At 46.9% G+C, this 19,356-nt stretch overlaps 2 protein-coding genes and 1 pseudogene across 2 annotated transcripts in view; 2 read left to right on the top strand and 1 right to left on the bottom strand.

Moving 5' to 3' along the window:
• Positions 1-1,658: 1,658 nt before the first annotated feature.
• On the top strand, positions 1,659-2,235 carry LOC124092292 (olfactory receptor 2Z1-like; annotated as a pseudogene).
• A 4,081-nt stretch (positions 2,236-6,316) lies between these two features.
• Mbd3l1 (methyl-CpG binding domain protein 3 like 1) lies at positions 6,317-6,892 on the top strand. The gene has a single exon (XM_046443750.1). It carries the CDS (start codon positions 6,317-6,319, stop codon positions 6,890-6,892), a length of 576 nt encoding a protein of 191 aa, XP_046299706.1.
• A 2,354-nt stretch (positions 6,893-9,246) lies between these two features.
• The window catches only part of LOC124092340 (mucin-16), a 92,537-nt gene continuing 82,427 nt past the window's right edge, over positions 9,247-19,356 (bottom strand). Inside the window, 7 exon segments of the mRNA XM_058579132.1 lie at positions 9,247-9,981; positions 10,639-10,745; positions 12,201-12,280; positions 12,531-12,572; positions 13,474-13,640; positions 16,797-16,864; positions 17,174-17,337. Of these exon segments, the coding sequence (XP_058435115.1) occupies positions 10,647-10,745; positions 12,201-12,280; positions 12,531-12,572; positions 13,474-13,640; positions 16,797-16,864; positions 17,174-17,337 (620 nt within the window). The 3' untranslated portion in view covers positions 9,247-9,981; positions 10,639-10,646.

The following is a 19,356-nucleotide window of genomic DNA, read 5'->3' as shown; positions in this document are numbered from 1 at the left end:
ACGGTTGTGCCCTTGGGTGGGTCAACCGTGGGGGCGACATCAGTCCTGGGTGGGAGTCGTAGGGAGGAGCGGGGTCGGCTGGCCGGCGCCAGGCAGTGGAAGGCGTCTGGCCCGGGAGGCGGGGCCTGCCTGTGGGTGAAGACCGGTTCCGGGGGCGGGGCAGGGGCGGGGCCCAGTACTGGGGGCGGGGCGAGGTGGCCCAGACTTGGAGGGAGAGGCTGACTGTGGTGGGTGGAACCTAGGTTTGGGGGCGGGTCTGTGGGCAGAGACCAATTCCAGGAGTGAAATACAGAAGGGCTGGGTTGTAGGATGGGGTTGCCAAAAGTCCCCTGGGGCTAGGGATATTAGAGACCAGCTCTGAGGATGTTAGAGGTGAGACTTTTCTTGGACTGTAGAGCTAGAAGGACGTTTAGAAACAACTTTTCTTCAGTCTGATCTCCATGATCACATAGCCCAATAGAATCAGGTTTTATATGCACAGTTCCCTATAACTTGCTTTCCCAAGGCAGAAGATAAGGATTTAATACTATCTTAGTTTAAAAACTTTGGAGGCACAAGAGGGCATTAAGTCATAGATACATGTATAGGAAATCTTCAGTGCTGCACATTCAGTAAAATGTCCTAAATCCCACCATTGTCTCTCAGTCCTCTTGCCCAGAGGACTTCCAGATAGAGTGTGTACATGTATGTGTATGTATGTATATGTATGTGTATGTATGCTGTAGTAATTTATAGAACAAATTCTTATACCTAGTAAGTCACTGTTTTAGATACTGGAAATATGTATTGAACAAAGCATACAAGATTTCCTAATCTCAGAGAACTTGGATTTTAATGGTGGGCAGGGGGAGTGAACAATGAATATTACAAATAAAACACATGATGTGTTAGATATTGATAAATGCAAAGGAAAAAATGAGGAGTGTAGTCTTGAGTGATCTTACCATTGGCCACCTGTTCCCTTTTCTAAGCCCAAAGACTCCAATTGTAGTTTCTCACAGTGAGGCCTCTCCCTTGCCCTGAACAAACTACTGACTGCATTCTAAACACCTCTTTAATACAATGTTTACCCTGATTCTGGGGACCCCAGGGTGATTGGAGTGTGGTGGCTTTGGGGAGTGGAGCTGGGAAGCCTTAGTAGCTGCAAGGGCGAGAGGCTGCTAACTTTCATAGTGGACAGCTCCTGGTTGTGAGCCAACAGAATCAACAAAGGACCTTATAGCATAAGTTCATATGATGCTTTAGCAAGAAGATACATGGTTATGGCATATTTTCCTTCTGATTTAAGTTGCATATCATAATGCTTCTCAAGAGAGCACTCACAGGAAGCCATTATTGATTAATGATGGTTGGCATGAGATGAGACATCTTTGCCATTCCCTCTAAGGTTTCTTGCTGAAGGCTTTATCTTTGTCCTGCAATTAAAGTATGTTGAATAAAGCATAGGGGCTATAAATCATTCACTGGCCTTAGAAATCACACTTTTGGCCTTTTCAGTGTCTCTGGGCTGTATCTGTGCCTTCTATTCCGGTGGTGGTTGTCTCTTTAAGGATTTCTGGAAAACAGCATCCCATTTTTTCCTGATCAGACCCCTAGTACTTTGTGCTCAACTTACTTCCCCCTTTGACATTCACTTCCTTCTGGCCACCATCTCTGAGATGGCATCACACTTCTGCACGGAGGTTCCATCTCCTTTGGAGATTGTACAGCTTAAATTATTCTTCCTGACACTGATGTGTGTGGCCAAGGGCGTCCTGCTGGCCCTCATGTCATACGACCGGTCCATTGCTGTGTGCCACCCCTTGCAGTACCCTGTGCTCATGAGACGCCAGGTGTGCCTGCTCATGATGTGCTCAATGCTTGCACACAGACCTCCATCTGTGGCTCCCGCACCATGGACCACTTCTGCGAGGTGCCAGCCCTGCTGAAGCTCTCCTGTGCGGACACCTCTGCCTATGAGCGGGCGCTGTCCACCTCGGGAGTGCTGAACCTGGTGCTTCTGCTTTCTCTCATTGCCGCCCCCTATGGCTATTTTGCTCATGCACTCAGAGGAGGCCCCGAAGCAAGGCCTTGGCCACCTGCTCCTCACACATCACGGTCATGGGACTCTTCTGTGGATCTGAGGTGTTCAGGTACATGGTGCCTGGTGCTCACCACAGCCCTCAGAGGGGCAACATGGAGGTGTGGATGGCTTTGGTCGAAGTGCTCCACACACTGGGCTCAGGCCAAAGCTGACCACACGTGGCTGCTCATGTGAGTCCATGCCTGACATCATACTCATCTCAAAACAGTTGTTTTTGGGTGCAGCCGCCAAGGCCTCATGTTCAGGCTAAATGTTCAGACAAAAGACTAGTCGGATTCACATTTATGCCCCCTTCATGAAGCTTCCATCCTCATGACCCAATTACTGCACCCCCTAAAGGCCTCACCTCCTAATGCCAAAACATGGCAGGGGGTCAGGATTTCAGCATATGAATGCTAGAAGGGCATAAACAGTCCACAACAATTACTATGTAACCACTATTATAACAGATTTATCCACCCCATACACACTCTTATCTTTGTAGCCTAGTATCATTTTTATTAGATTCATATACAACATTTATATTACTACAAGGATTTAATTGTATCCTTATTTTAGGCCTCCTATCACAAAGTACCCTGTGCACATTTTTCTGGTCCTTCAAAATAAGGTAGTACCTCCCACCCATCCACTGGCCCCACTGATCTGCATTTTCCACCCCAGCATTGTATTTTCTTGAAAGACTACTTACATATGAAACCACCATATCCATTTCCTGATGCTTCCCTACATAGGTACTGGGGACTCTGCTGTGCTCACCACAGTGTCTCCAAGTTTGCTTAGAAAACTGTCAGGCATGTGAAACTGAACAAGTATCTGAAGAAGAAACAAAAGAATAAAAACACATTAACGAAAGAAAGACTAGATGAATATGTCAAATCTCAGAATCCATTAGGGGGAACAGCACCTCAATTGTGAACCTTTGGGAAGACCAAAAATACCAGTCACTTGTATGTCATTTGGGAACTCCATTATTATTATTATTTTTAAATAAAGGGCTTGGTGTTGAGAGTGCAGGACACCTGAGTATTATCAAGAGATTATATAGTTTGGAGAAAAAAAGTGTCCTTATGTAGAAATCAAGAACCATCTTGGGGCGGTGAGATCAAATCTATGTTACATACCTGTTATGTTAAGCCACAGGGAATGTACAGAAATTGGGGTGGGAGGGATAGTCCTGAAATAAGGTGGGATAGATGTTATAGGTGTTTCTGATGAGTTTCCAGGTGACCCAGTGCTGGGAGAGAACTCTTATGTGCACCTGACAGCGCGTTTTCCAAGTGTGGCTAGGTTCAGTTGAGTAGGGATGAGACGGTCTGATGAGCGTGAGCCATGGAGTTATAAGAACGTTTTATTTGGGCTCCAGGCAGTCCTTCCCTTTCTCGGAATATTTGCAGCATCATAGATTTCCCAAAGTGATGGATGACTGTGGGACACACCCAAGAAGGAGCAGGTGCCCGTAGTTTATGAACAGAGCATGTTTCTTGGTAATAGAGTGTCATGGCTTCAATGTGCTTTGTCCCCTCTGGAACTCCTGTTGGAGTTTTATCCCCCATTGTGAGCTACAAAGAGGATGGAAACTTAGGCTGACTATGGTGTTCAGAGATGGGACCATTAGGGGAGGATTGAGATTAGACAAGGTCATCAAGGTACAGCCCCCGTGGCTGAATTCTGATGGCTTTATAGGAAGGGGGAGAGAGCAGGAGGCACAGACAGGTGCACACTCCCTGTCTCTCACCAGTTGATGGCCTGTGCTGCCTCAGAATCCTGACAGCAAGAAGGCCATCACGAGATCCAGCCCTCGATTTGGTTCCTCCAGAGTCCTGAGCCCAAACAAACCCCTCTTCTTTGAAACATATCCAGTCTGTGGCCTTGAGCTGTTTAGCAACAGAAAAAGGACTAATGCATACAGTGTGCGCATACTAAGAAATTGGTCAATCTAGATACGGAGTGACGGTGCCTGAGGTCAACTATCTCTGAAAGAGACATCTTCAGGTCCTGGCAGGAGGCTTGGGATGGTTTCCAGTCTAAGCCTGGGGTCCTGGACTCAGTGAAGGAGGCAGAGGTCCAAGGAAAGAACTAGATAAAGGTCCAGATTCAGATCCTGGAGGTCCACACTGATGTCGGACCCCTGCGTGCGCCTCTCTGGGAGAGACATGAGTGGCAGGCGTAAGTTTGGGACAACAGTTTGGGGATGTTGGATGGGGAAGGTTGTTATGCCAGAGGACTGATACCAGGAAAGGTTTTTTGGGGGTGTCCCATCATGGTCTGGTGAAGTTGGGGAACTGCCACAGAAATCTAGTTTATACTTTCTGCTTATAGCAATTTTGATCTGTCAGCTTAATTTGATCCGATAAACCTGTTCTGTGTTTAGATTTTTATAAGATTCACAATTATAAAACAAGATTCACATAGTCAAGTTGTTCCAATCATAGGTAGAAGTTTTCCACCTAAAGACTGTGTCAGGTGAATAATGAAAAGTTCCTTTTGGATCTAATGACAAAGGGTCATTGTGACCTTATCAAGGGGAGCAGCCATGGAATGATGAAGGTGGGTAGAAGGTGGGAGCGGCCGAGGAGGGAGGTAGGAGGTTGGAGAAAGGGGATAAGTAGCTGATCTTTTCTCAGTGGGTCATGCCAAGGGCAAGGGGCAGAAAGTGGTTGAAGAGATGCTGGGAGGGCTGGCCATGGGGTCTCTGTGTGGTTCAGAGGAATTTAGACATATTTAAATGCTGAAGGTGGGAGTCACCAGAGAAAGAGAAGTTTAGGACCCAGGGCTACGTTGAAATATTGCGGGACATGAGGTTCCTAGGAAGGAGGCTCAGGTCTCTACCAGAGGATCAAGGAAATATCTTTATAATCAGAGAAAATGTAGAAACAATAGAACCTAATCAGAGATATTTGCAGATTTGGCAACTAGACCCCTAAAATGTCAATCTGATATTTTACAATTTTCCTATGAGATATCAGAGACGTTTTAAGGGCGCTTGAGTGTATGTTAAAAAAAAGTGGGGAAATTTTATAACAGGGTTTTTGGAAACTCAAAAGAGTTAATATGCCAACATATAGAAAGAAAAGAAAACCCCCCAGCATTATGTATTCTTTCCAGTTGACACTGAATATTTTGTACTCATAGTGCTACCAAAATATCATGTTGTGTGCTTTTCCTTCAGCAGTTATCCTAAGATCAGTGGTAGCTGTGGCGTGAAGATAATTACAGTCCTCTAGGTCTGAAATTTTGCAAGGCAGGTAAGATGGATGGTAAGGAATTTTGAATTATTCCGAGGGAATTGTGGCGATCACAGACCACGGAGACCAAGATGTAAAGGAGTAAGGGGAAGGGAAGTGGGTAATGGGTACCAAAATATGCATAAAGAAAAGTTCTAATGTTCCGTAGCACACCAGGGTGACGATAGCTCTTAATAATTTATTACATATTTTATAAAGAACCAGAAGAGACAAGTTTGGAGTTTCCTAATACAAAGAAAGGATAACAGATGAAGGAGGAGGACATGCTAATTATCCTGTTTGATCATTATATAATGAATTCTTGTATCAAATAATCCCCTTTGCTGCATATATATGTACTATCTGCATATATTGAATCCAAAGGGAGGGTGAGGGAGGGAGAGAGGGAGAGAGGTGAAGATGTAATCTGGAGTAAGTTTTATTTTCGAGTGATTCTCATCTACTGTGTGGACATTTGAATGAAAAAGCTAGAAATCAGAAACTTGGGGTGAGCAAATAGTTTTTATAAATTATTTAGGAGTGAGTCTATAAGGGTGGAATAGTTGATAATTTCACTGTGGACTTGGGTGGTACAGGAGGTACGACAGCCAGTGGTCAGTGGGCTAACCAGATGAATGGTCAACACAGAAGAACAGCAGAATTTGGGATTGAGGAAAAGACTGGGCACCCTGTGTCATGAGAGGGAGAATTGAGTTTCATGTCATTGAGACTGACAAGGACAACAGAAGACTTAAAGGATTCTCAAGCAGGAGGGGGTTTTGCAAGATGGCGGAGAGTTTTGACTTGGACTTTTCTGTGTTTAACTCCAGTCTGCTTGATGATGTCCCAGGATGCAGGTCAGACTCACCCCAGAGAAAGAGGAGGGATGGGAGTTCCAAAGAGCCGAGATAACTGTCATAGGGATAGTAAAAGAAGGCAGACTCGGCTGATCATTTTGATCCAGTTTCACGATTTATGTTTACAGGATAAGAGGAAAAGAAGTAAAATGGTCAAGACTTCACAGAGGAAGCAGCATGACTGTGTGAACCAGTCCAAACCAAAGCCTGGTTTAAGCATCTCCATCCCCTTGAGGATGTCCAGTTACACGTTCAAGAGACCAGTTACGAGAATTATATCGCACCCAGGCAATGAGGTTAGATACCATCAATGGGAGGAGAACTTGGACAAGCCCCAACAGGTCTGTTGGCAGAGGAGGCTGCAAGGACTCCAGGCGTACAGCAGTGTCGGGGAGCTCTTCAGCACTTTAGATCTCACTAAAACTTTGCAAAAACTTGCACCTGCTTGCATAGGTGCACCCCTACCGGGGGCTCTGGCTGGTGGTCTGCACCCCAGCTCCGTGCCTGCCCTTGCCCCTCCTTCACACTTTGTGGAGTCGATTCCCGGAGCCAGTCTGGGCAGCCCCCAGCTCCTCTGCAAACAGTTCCTGGTGACTGAGGAAGATATTAGGAAACAGGAAAGGAAGGTGAAGACGGCTAGAGAGAGACTGGCAATAGCCATGATTGCAGACAGACTAGCCAGGGAGGCAGAGAAAGCACGGGGGCCCAGACGGGCGTCCTCGTGAACCCAGAAGACACTGTAGATGAAACGGGGCGTGGCCCTTTATTCACATCGCTTTGTAGGGACCATGTGTGTGTGTGTGTATATATATATATATATATATATATATATATATATATATATATATATGTATATATATATATATATATATATTTTGAATTGAGCTCCTGACACCTTAAAACACACCAATGCTTTTCCTTATTAAACTCCTTTGTGTAACACAAGAAAACATAACAGTGATTTCTTTATGAGAGATTGGGTTTCAAGTGAGAGGAATTTTTTTCATGTATACTCCTGTTTTCATTAACTCTTTACACGCTTTATTTGTATATGTGTGTGGTATTTTTTTTTTTTTTTTGGTACTGGGTATAGAACCTAGAGTCATTTTTACCACTGAACCACATCCCCAGCCTCTTTCTTAAATATTTCTTTTGAGACTAAGTCTCTCTAAGTTGCTTAGGGCCTCACCTCACTAAATTGCTGAAGCTGGCTTTGAACTTGTGATCCTCTTGCCTCAGCCTCCAGAGCCACTGGGATTACAGAGGTGTGCTGTAATTTACTTTTTAAAGTATTTATATATTTAAGGCATATGACATGGTGTTTTGATACGGTGAAATGATTACTTCCGCCAAGCAAATTAATATATCAATTCATAGTTAGATTTTTTTGTTTGTAGGTAGTAAATAAAATATACCTTCTTAGTGAAATCCCACTGTACAATATGTTATTGACAATAGTCTTCAGTGTGCACCCTCATTTTCTGGACTTATTCGTCCTGCGTAACTGGACTTATTTGTACCCTTTAATCTGCATCTCTCCACCCACGCTTGCCGTTAGTAACCTCCATTCTACTCTATGTTTGGGCGTTTTAGACACAGAGATTAAAGATTCCACATATATGTGCTGTCATGCAGTGTTTTTTTTTTTTTTTCCTCTGCGTTGGGCTTATTTTACTTAAAGTCAATAGGGAGTTATCAACGTCCTGGAATCATCAGTATTTGTATCATCCTCATAGTCACAGGATGAAACCTACTTCATCACAATGAATTACTATTTTTGTGCAATATTTAGTAGATTCAAAAATAGTATTTCCTAAAAGGACTTTCTTGTCCATTTTCCCAAATAAGGTATGTGCCTATAGTTACTCTTCTGTTTTTGATTGCCTGTCAACCCAGTGTTGCACAAAGAATAAAACAGCAGACATTCCTTCATTTTCTTGATCCATTGTGTGTTTGAAATTCATCTAACTCCATGAAATCCAACTTGCAGCCAGGCCCGGTGGTGCACACCTGTTATCCCAGCGACTTGGGAGGCTGAGGCAGGAGGTGCCAAGCAACTCAGTGAGACCCTGTCTCTAAATAAAGTACAAAGTAGGGCTGTGGCTGTGGCTCAGTGGTGGAGTGCTGCTGAAGTTCAATTCCTGGTACCCCCCCCCCCCCGCCCCCGCCAAAAAAAAAAGGAAACCAACATGCTGTTTTGGTGAATAATGACGTAGAGACACTTTTCAGCATTATTAATCTAATAAAGCTCTGCTTCTTGGAATTCAAGAGTTTCTTTGCCTCATAAAGCTTGCTGTATTATTCAGATCCTCTTTATCATGACTTTTGTTTGATGGATTTGCCAGTTTCTGAGAGTGACATACTAAAAATACATAACATGGGCTGGGGTGGTGGCTCACACTTGCCCAGCCTGTGTGAGGCACGGGGTTTGATTCTTAGCGCCACATATAAATAAAGGTCCATTGACAACTAAAAAAAACCATAACACATATGCCATATTTATAACATCCCTAAAATATTTGAAATTTTATCTTCAATCCTCTCTGATTTCATTTGGGACTCATCTAGAATTTTAGTTAGGTTGTGTTTTTGTTTGGTTCTTGGTACAAGGGTTGAACTCAGGGGCACTTAACTACTGAGTCACATCCCAGTCCTTTACAAATTTTTGTTTGAGACAGGATCTTGCTAAGCTTTTTAGGCTCCTGCTAAGTTGCTGAGGCTGGCTTTGAACTTGTGATCCTGCCTCAGCCTCCTGTGTCACTGGGATCACAGGCACGTGCCACCAGGCCTGGCTAGGTTGTATTTTAATGACTTGTTTTAAAACTAATTCAGGTACGCTCTTCTTCTTTTCCTCATTACTCCTGTTCTCTTCCTTCCAATGTGTGAGTTCGCATTTGTCCTTCCTAAAGTGTGTTCTCCCTGGTTCTCTTACTGGAGCTGAGGGAGGCTGCTGGGTTGGTCTGTATGCCTGGAAGTGTCCTCTATCCCCTTGCCCCAGGTAGTTGGGCTTAGGTACAAGGGATTCTTTTTGGTTGATTTTGTGTTGCCATAACAGAATTTCACAGATGGCACAACTTACACAGAACAGAAATTTATTCTCAGAGTTTTGGAGGCGAGGAATTCCGAAATCAAGGTGCTGGCCTCTGCTAAGGGCCTTCTAGCTTTGTTCTTGATGGTGGACGGTGGAAGGGCGAAAGAGACCATTGCTAAGTCCTCGCAGGGCAGAAAAGCAGGGAAGAGAGAGCACCCACTCCCACAGCCCTCGTCTGTAGCGGCATTATGCCAACTCACGGGGCCGGAGCCCTTGTGACCTGAGCACATCTTGCTAGGTCCCCCTCACTGTATGCTGTCGCCTTGGGGATTAAGTTTCCAACATTTAGATTTTGGGGGAGCTACATTCAAAGAGGGACATAGCAGAGGGACAGAGTGACGGATTTGGTGCTTGCAGAGCTCGCCAAGTCATGATGACACTTCCACAGAGCGCACAGAAGATTCAAAGGACCTTGGGTCTCTTGGCATGTGTCCCTGTTGTCAACTGAGGTGTGACAGTAGTTGATGAGTGGTGGTCATCAGCATCATTACTGTGATCTTCAGAGGGTGCATTCTTAGAGAAAGCCTGCTCAAGATGGAGACTGTGAGGCTCACTCCCAAACGGCTCGAAGTGGGGGCAGGATTGTCATTTTAATTCCCAGCCCCTGGGTGTCATCACTTGTGCTGGGCTGAAAAAAGGTGTGGAGATCACGCAACGTATTCCAGCAAATCAAGGCAGGACGGCACAGCGGGCCTCACACCCGGGACACTTGGTTTTACTTGTCTGCAGAAAAAGATGGGGAAAAATAAAAAGGACAGATCTGCTTAGATATACCTCCCCACGTTTTACTGTTCTCTATATCCAAAACAGACACCGTCTTTAGAGAGCCTCGCCCTCACTCAGGGACTCAGGCCTCCAGGATAATTGGTCATTTCAGCCCTTCGATCCCAAGGCTGGCTGTGCGGTCACCTCTGACCCATGTATCCCTTTTCGGTCTCTTTGCTATCTTGGAGGACCCATGAGGTGGGCAAGGAAGCTTCACCCAGAAGTCCTGCCGCAGTGGAGCTTAGAGAACCAAGAAGTGTAAGAGAAGCTGGGGTGGCCAGAGCCCCGGTGGGGGGCAAGAGGGAGAAGCAGACTCAGCCACGGTGGCCAGCACCTAGCCAAGGGCAGGCCTGCGGCGGGTCACTAGGAAGGGAACGTGCCCACTGAAGGGGCACACTGTTGTATGAGGGGGCAGTTTCTACACTGGCTTTGCCCTGAGGGGTGACGTGGTGTGAAACCAGAAGACACAGCCGGTAGCTGCCTTTGGGGTAGAGCCAGGGAGTAAGACTTTGCATTTCCTTCCCGGGGGACCAGAGGTGGCGTCTGACGGGTGTGGTTCATTTCTGCCCCTGCCAGGCTTCTCAGGACCCTGGCCCGGGAAAAGCAGCCCCTCACAGGTGGAATCACTGTAGCTTCCTCTGGTCCAGGTGTGGCACGTAGTAGCCCAGGGGTCGGTGATGCACCTCATAATTCCCCTCCTTCTTCCGCCGGCGCATGGTTACCTGGGAGGGTGAGAGGAGGGCGTCAATGGATGGTCAGCTGCCCACGTAGGGGAGACCCCAGGGTGAGGATATGGCCCAGGACACAGACCTGAGGCTCCCACGTCCCCTCTCCCCCCCTTTTCCTCTTTCCCTTTTCTCTCTCTCTCTCTTTACTCTCAATTTTAAAATATGTCCCTCTCTGTTATCTCCATTTCTTTCTCTCCCTCCCCCTCAACTTCTTTATTAATTATCTATTATTTATCTGCCTACCATCCATCTGTACATCATCTATTGTCTATCATCTATCAACCATACATGCATCTTTCTATATATTATCTATCAATCATCTGTGATTTCTCTACAATCATCATTTATCAGTCATCTATTTGTCATTTATAATAATCTCTAAATCTATCAGCCATCATCTATCATCATCCATCAGTCATCTATCAATTGTCTATAATCTATCAACCATTTATGTACCTAGCATCTATTAATTGTGTCATCTATCAATCATCTATCATCATCAGCCATCTATGATCATCGGTGTATCTATCTGCCTATCAATTACCTATCAATCACTTATCTCTCAGTCTCTTTTTGTCTTGGTAACTTTCTCTCTCCCTCTTCCTCTCTCTCTCTTTCCTGCCCCCACACCCCTCCAGCTTCACTGAGACAAAATCAACACATGGTAAACTGCATGCCTTCAGAGTGAAGGGTTTGATGTGTTCTGGATATGACATCACACATCACCTCCGAGATTATCCTCCTGTGCCCTTATAATTCCTCTTTCCCTGCTACTCGCAAATACATTTTCACTCCCAGGCAGCCACCAGACTGCATCGTCAGTCTTTTTAACTTTTGTCTTTCTCACGCCTGGTGGTGTCTCGCTGTGACTTCCATGTACATTTCTCCAATGGTTAATGTTAGATTTTGACTTATTGTGCAACATGGTGACTACAGGTAATAATAATGCAGTGTGTATTCCAAAATTGCTGAGAGTAGATTTCAAATGTTCCCATCACAAAAATGCGACAATGGGTCTGTTAATGAGCTTGGTCTCACCATTTCATTGTGTATATCAAAGTATCGCATCATATACCATACGTGTATTCATTTATTATTTGCCAGTTAAAATTTAAATTTAAAAAAGGCAAGCTACAAAATCACTAGGGAAAAATACATGCAAAACGTATCTCCAGCAAAGGCCTTGTGTTTATAGTAAGCAGCCATGCATCACTTAAGGATGGGCTGCCTCTGAAGAATGCACCTCAGTCACCTTTGTCATTGTGCAAACACCACAGAGTACACTGCACCAGCCAAGGTGGCTGTGGCATCACCGGGTGAGAGGATCTCTTGGGGCCGAGGTCATGCATGAAGCCCGTCACGGACCAAAACGTCATTATGTGGTGCGTGACCGCGTTAAAAATTCTTACAACCCAATCATAAGAAGACAGGTAACTCTCCCTCGCTCACCAGGTAACAGCAGATCAGGCACGTGATGAGTCCCAGGAGTCCCGCCAAGCAGATGAGGATGATGGCCCAGAAGGGAAGGGCTGGGGAGACAGGTGTTGGGTGAGCCACCTCCTAGGGCTCCCTTTGACCCCATGTGGCCTGAGGACGGGCATGGACTTGTGGGGGGGAGCTTAGCAGCTCAACACCTAATGGCTCTGAAGCCCCCTGCAAGCTCCCACCCCAGGAGGCCAGGACATCTGAGGCCTCTCCACTGTGCCTCAGGGGCCCTTGCCAGGGGTTGACATGAGGACGTCCCCTCCCTGCCTGGGCAGGGGCTACTTTGAAACTTACCAGAAGTTCTAGTCATAGCATCATTTATGGTGGGAGAATATCCTAGAAATGAAGGAAATGGAGAGTGCAGGTGAGTATACTTCACTTTTTTTTTGGGGTGGGTACTGGTGATTGAACTCAGGGGCACTTCACCACTGAACCACATCTGCAGCCCTGTTATGTATTTTCTAAAGAGATAGGGTCTCACTGAGTTGCTTAGTGCCTCTCCATTACTGAGGCTGGCTTTGAACTCGCGACCCTCCTGCCTCAGCCTCCCGAGCTGCTGGGATCACAGGTGTGTGCCACTGTGACACAGCTGATGGACCTGTTGATGGACCTGTTCCGCCCTGGGAGGGAACCCAGGACCTTGCATATGCAAGGCAAGTCCTCTTCCCCTAAGCTCCACCCCCAGCTCTAGCTATTCCTTCCAGAGCTGTGTTGAGTTATGTGCTAGGAGGAACACAGGGTTCTTGGAATGTAAGAGTGAACAAGTGAAGTCGCTCTAATCCTGACGTTGCCGGTGTTCGCTGCAACACACACACAACCATTGTTCAAATGAGTACATTCGTACGCGCAAGAGTTAGCCATGTAGGAGGCACTTCTGGGTCAGAAAAGGGGTCCATCCATCCTATCATGTTTTCTGAGACTGGATCACACACAGCGTGGAGCTGACTACCTTATTAAGAGGCCTGCAGGGCAGAGATAGGAGGAGTCCAGAGAGAAGTGTCTTGTCTGAAGTCTGAGGTCACAGAGCTTTCTGGGAGAGGGTGAAACCCTCCCTTGTTCCCTCTGGGTGTCTTTCCTTTCTCCCTCAACGGTGGGTGAAGCCTGCAGGGACTACACCACCTCTTACTCATCTGAGACGCTTCAGTGCTGTTCCACCCCAAGGCCTTGAGATTCCAAGGAATCCCCAGGTGTGGAGGTTGGAGCCTCTGTCCCAGCTCCAAGGATCTGGGAGACTTACCATCCACAAGGACACTGCTCCTGTCCAGGGTGAAGTTCAGCAGGTGGGTGCCATTCTGGGTCAGCCGCAGGAATTCCTCATAGATGGTAATTCTGTCCACTCTCCGGGTCAATGGTAAGTAGTAACACAGGGAGTCCACCCCAGTGTGGTTGCTATGGGGGACAGACCTGGAGGGGCACAAAGGTTGGACAAGGGTATCTGGGATTCTGCCCTGGTTCAGATTTCCTGATGTGAGCCTGTGGCGGGGAGCTCTGTGCCTCCATATAAACATTCTTTGAAGGCTGCACCCGAGACAGTCCTTCTGAGCCCCATGTTCTTACAGAGCTCTTAAAACGTGGCTAGGCAGAGTGAGTGAGGAATGGAATGTGTATTAATGCAAAAATAAATAGCTTCAGGGAAAACATTTCTGAAATGTTGGAGTATGGACTTCTGAAAAAAAAACTCCATCAAACAGTGAGCACACTACAATCAGTTGTCAAAATCAATTTTTTTTCAGAAATCCAGGAATTCCCCCAAGGCTTGCAATAATCCTAGGAGTGTTCAGTAAAGAGAGCAAGCTTTGTGGCATTTCAACTTCCTTATTTCCATGCTGTTCTCCCAGAATCCTCCGTAATTTTGAAAACCAACGGTCTTGAACCCTGGCAGCTATGAAAAGCAGCCACTAGCCGCCCCAGTGTGATCCCCAAACACCCATCTCCCAGAGGACTGTCACTCTCTGACCTGTCCCGCATCTCCTTGCAAAAGCCCTGTTCTCAGGGAGCGCCTCATTTGTTCTGACTCAGAACTTGCTCAGTGCCGGGAAGGGCAACCCAGGACACTGTCAAAAACAATCAGCAGCAAAGGCACCAGAAACGGACTTTGGAGAAACAGCAACCTCTTTAACAAGAGTGCTGGGAAAACTGGGTATCCACGTGTGGAAGATGGAAACTCGATCCTCAGCCCTCGTTCTGTGCAAAAATCAACTCAAAATGAATCCAAGGCCTTACTGCAAGGCCTGGCACTGTGGAATTATGAGAGGAAAATAAAGACCTCGGCGCAGGGAGCGATTTCCTGAACAGGACTCTAATCGCACAGGACACAAAAGCAAGAACGGACAAATCGGATGACATCAAATGAAAAGGCTTCTGCCCAGCAAAGGAAGCAATCAACAAAGAGAGCCTACAGGATGGGGAAATCCTCGCTGGCTCTTCATCCGACAGAGCACTCACGTCTAGAATACACAGACAGCTCAAGGCACAGAACACCAAAGAATAAGTGATCCAACCCCAAAGGGGCCAATGAAGTGATCTGAACAGACACCTCTTAAAAGCAGACTTATAAATGGCCAATCGTATATAAAAAATGCTCGGAAATGCCAATCAAAACTACCTTAAGACTCCGCCTCGCCCCTGTCGGAATGGCTATTCCCAACACATGAAGCAAAAGAAAACAGTAACAAATACCAGGGAGGATGCAGACAGAAAGGATCGCAGACACTGTCGGTGGGAATGTAAATCAGTGTAGCACGACGATGGAGGTTCCTCAGAAAACTAAAAGCAGAACCATCACAGGAGCAGCTATCCCACTCCTGGGTGCATCCCGGAAGAAAATCAAGTGAGCACACAGAAGAGACACCTGCATACCTATCTTTACTGTGGCTGTTCATAGTAGCTAAGTTTTGGAACCAGCCCACGGTGTCCATATAGTGTATATATACAATGGAGTACTATTCAGCCATAAAGAAGAATGAAATTATGTCATTTGCAGGAAAATGGATGGAGCTGGAGGTCATCATGTTAGGTGAAGTAAACCAGGCCCAGAAAGACAAGGATCACATGTTGTGTCTCATATGAGGGAACTTAAAAAAAAAGATGATCTGAAAGAAAAAGAATTGTTATGGATGGGGAAGGGAAACAGGGAGGGGGAAGAGAGAGGAGGGAAAGAGAGGGTAGCTGGGAGTGGATATGATTAAAATCTGAGATAGACATGGGGGAATGTCTGTGAAACCCTTTATGTGCACTATTAATATTATTTAATATTCATTTAAACATCAATTGACATTAATTGTTCAATGCCACAGCTACCTGCAGCAGCCCCACGGTTGAACAGAAAACCTAAGAGGAAAATTGGGGGAATACTTTACAGGAGGATTTGGTGGATCTGGGATGTGTTCTGAGGATCTAGAAGCCACCACTGTGCAGGGCCTATAATCCCAGAGGCTCAGGAGGCTGAGGCAGGAGGATCGTGGGTTCAAAGCCATCCTCAGCAACTTAGTAAGGCCCTAAGCAACTCAGTGAGACCCTGTCTCTAAATGAAACACATGTTTAAAAAAAAGGGCTGGGAATGTGGCTCAGTGGTTAAGTCCCTCTGGGTTTAGTCCTTTGTACCAAAAAAAAAAAAAAAAAAAAAAAAAAAAGACCCAAGACCCATGATAAGGAATCTCTCGGGGTCTAGAGCACCCACTTGGTCCTGCTTCTCTGATAAGAATTTTTTTGGGGGTACTGGGGATTGAACTCAGAGGTATTCGACCCCTGAGCCACATCCCCAGCCCTATTTTGTATTTTATTTAGAGACAGGGTCTCACTGAGTTGCTTAGTGCTTTCCTGTTGCTGAAGCTGGCTTTGAACTCGTGATTCTCCTGCCTCAGTGTCCTGAACTATCTCAAGACTCTTGAGATCTGGAAAGCTCTTCCTTTTAATATGATGGAGGAAGGCAGCGTTGGTACCTATGTAGTTCTTGCAAAAGTTTCCCTCATCCTTGGAGAACACAGGCTGCAAATCAACTCATTATCCAAGTCAAATAGAAGCCAACTAGTTTGAATATTGTTACTTTTGATCCATCAGTAAATTTACTCCAGAAGGTGATTTCTTTTCTTCTTGTTCTTGTGTTCTTTTTGCGATCCCGGGGATTGAACACAGGGCCTCACGCATGCTAGGCAAGCAATTTCTACCCCTGAGCGACATCCTCAGCCCTCTGTATTTTTTATTTTGAGGTCAAGTATTGGTAGGATGCCCAGGCTGGCCTCAAAATTGACGTCCTCCTGCGTCAGCTTCCCTTTTATAGGTGTGCACCACTGAGTCTGGCCCCCAGTATCTGATTTCTTGAGGCAAGAATTCTACACTCTAGACTCCTTGGCTCCCCGGGCCAGGCACCCCCACGTCTGCTGGGGCTATGGGTTTCCAAGACAGTTGGGCTCACTGCTTTCGGAAGAAGCTGGATTTTGGGGTAACAGTTCCATATTCCAAAGGCTCTCTTCGTAACAGCTGGGACTAAGAGACTGTGGTCAAGGGGACACTTTTATTTAAGTGCAGCAGAAGTTCTCAGGGTCATTAGTTGGAACTCACCTGAATGCTAAAACTTGACAGTCAGAAAAGTAACTCTTGATGCTGCTGTTTTGGAAAAGCTGGTTGAGCTGAAAGACAGGGCGACGTTTCTTAGGTCAGAATCCCAGACTCAGTTGTAAAAGAGAATTAACGGCCTCCAAGCATCCTTTCCCATCTATTTTTTCTTTGATGAAAACCAACCCAGATGTAAAAAGATGTCCTGTTCTGGGGGTAGGGCATAGCTGTGTGATTCTGGGATAGCTACTGAACCTCTCTGGGCCTGTTTCTTAGTTTGAACCACAGGAATGAGAACTGTTACAACAAGTCCCCCTTTGGCTACCACAGACCGGTCTCTGCCTGGGGACAGTCGGAGTGGACACAACGTAAGGCTCTCTCACCGCATTCTCCAGGCTTCTTTTGTTCCGTTGGTGTCTGGCTGTGCCTGGCTGAGCCATGTCCTGGGTATAGAGCAGGTTGGTGACGGTGAAGTTGAGCTGGAAGTTCTGGGAGCTGGAACTTCTGGTGGGCACTTCTGTTGGTAGAGGAGTGGACGGCTTCGCTTCTAGAGTAGACAAAGAAAAAAAAGTCCTGTGTGGGGGGAGTTTTAAGAAAGGGGTCATTTCAGCCAGACTCGTTCTTCCTGGCCACGAGACCTGGGCTGGGTTTTTAAAGGTGGGCACAGAGGCCCCTTACCGAGCTGTCCACCCGTACCCATCCAGCCCTCTACCTGTTCACCTCTCCACGGGCGACGTGGGAGTTCCCTGTGATGGGGAGGGCGAAGGGCTCTCTGGGGAGTGGTGGGCAGGTGCAGGTGGGGACGGCCCATCTGCCACACACCTTCCCTGGAGATTCCGACGGAGGCCCTGCATTCCCAGAGGTTCTTCCTGCCTCTGGTCTCCCTCCCAACCCATTCTGCACCCCTTGTTTGTTGAATCAATAAATGTGAACTGCAGTAGATTCCTAAATTTGGCGGCGTGTGTGTGTGTGTGTGTGTGCGCGCGTGCTGAGACATTTGTTTTTCATTGTACACTCATTTGCTCTGTGCTATGATGCACCAACACATTAAACGGAGGATACAGTGGCATATCCACTGGATCTCAATTGACAGAGCTCGCAGACAAGGGGGCAGTTAAGTCATCAGCCGCGTAATCACAGTACATCGTGGCACGTGAGGGTAGTGCCTTCTGGGAACCCTGAGACCAGGGCCAACAGGGTTTTTCACCCTGCAGCTACTGGCATTTGGAGCTGTGTGGTGGGATCTCCTGTGCCCTGGAGGGTGGTTGGCAGCCTCTCTGGACGCTATTCTCTGAATGCCAGTAGTAGTCTTCCCCACCTGTGACGACCCCAAAGTCTCCTGGTAGGCACAAGTGCTGCCAAGCTGAGAATCACGGACCCAAAGGAGCCTCTTCCAGAAAACTCTTTGATTCCATCCCGAAGGATCCCATGGCTCAGACTTTGGGTTTGTCATGAAAGCCATCAAGGGGGAGCAGGGAGGACATTATGCTAAGTGAAATCAATCCGACAAAGAGACAAAAATACGGTATGCCCTCACTTAAACGTGGAATCTGAAAAAGTTGAAATCATTGGAGCCGAGAGAAGGGCGGTGGTTACTGAGGCTGCCAGGGGCCTCTGGCAGGAAAGACAGAAGGTTTAGCCTGTGCAGGGCTCTGGGTCTGATTCCCAGCACCGCAAAGGAAGGAAAGATGGAAAGGAGAGAAGAAAAAGGAAAAAGAGGAGGAGGAGGAGGAGGAAGGGGAGGAGGAAGAGGAGGAGGAGGAGGAGGAAGGGAGGAGGAGGAGGAGGAAGGGGAGGAGGAAGGGGAGGAGGAGGAGGAAGGGGAGGAGGAAGGGGAGGAGGAAGAGGAGCAGAAGGAAGGGGAGGAGGAGGAGGAAGAGGAGGAGGAGGAGGAAGGGGAGGAGGAAGAGGAGGAGGAGGAGGAAGGGGAGGAGGAAGAGGAGCAGAAGGAAGGGGAGGAGGAGGAGGAAGAGGAGGAGGAGGAGGAAGAGGAGGAGGAGGAGGAAGAGGAGGGGGAGGAGGAGGAGGAAAGGGAGGAGGAGGAGGAGGAAGGGGGAGGAGGAGGAAGAGGAGGAGGAGGAGAAGGGACAAAGTTTCTCAACTGAGATGTCCATCAACTGATGAACAGATAAAGAAGACACGGTACGTACACTGGCATGCTACTGAGTCATTTGTGACAATCCTGTTATTTGTGACAATATGGAGAGAACTGGAGATCTCAATTGGAGAATTGGATAAGTGACAGAAGCCAGGCACAGAAAGACAAAGACTGCAAGATCTCACTCCTACGTGGAATCTAAAGAAACTGATCTCATAGAAGTCAAGAGTGGACCACTGACTCGGGAGGCTGAGGCAGGAGGAGCACAGGTTCAAAGCCAGCCTCAGCAACTTAGTGAGCCTCTGTCTCAAAATAAAAAAAATAAAAATAAAAAGGGCTGGGGGTGTGGCTCAGTGGTTAAGAAACCTGAGCTCAGTCCCTGATACTGGGAGAAAAAAAAAAAAAGTCGACTGGTGGTCACCAGATGCTGGGGATGGTTGGTGGGGTGGTCAGTGGGTGCCGGGTTGC

This window comes from Marmota monax, unplaced genomic scaffold (assembly GCF_021218885.2).
Source record: "Marmota monax isolate L192 unplaced genomic scaffold, Marmota_monax_Labrador192_F-V1.1 WCK01_AAM20220418_F8-fsc00102, whole genome shotgun sequence".
NCBI classification, from domain to species: Eukaryota; Metazoa; Chordata; class Mammalia; order Rodentia; family Sciuridae; genus Marmota; species Marmota monax.
The sequence above is the reverse complement of the archived record's forward strand: the minus strand, read 5'-3'. Positions and strand labels throughout refer to the sequence as shown.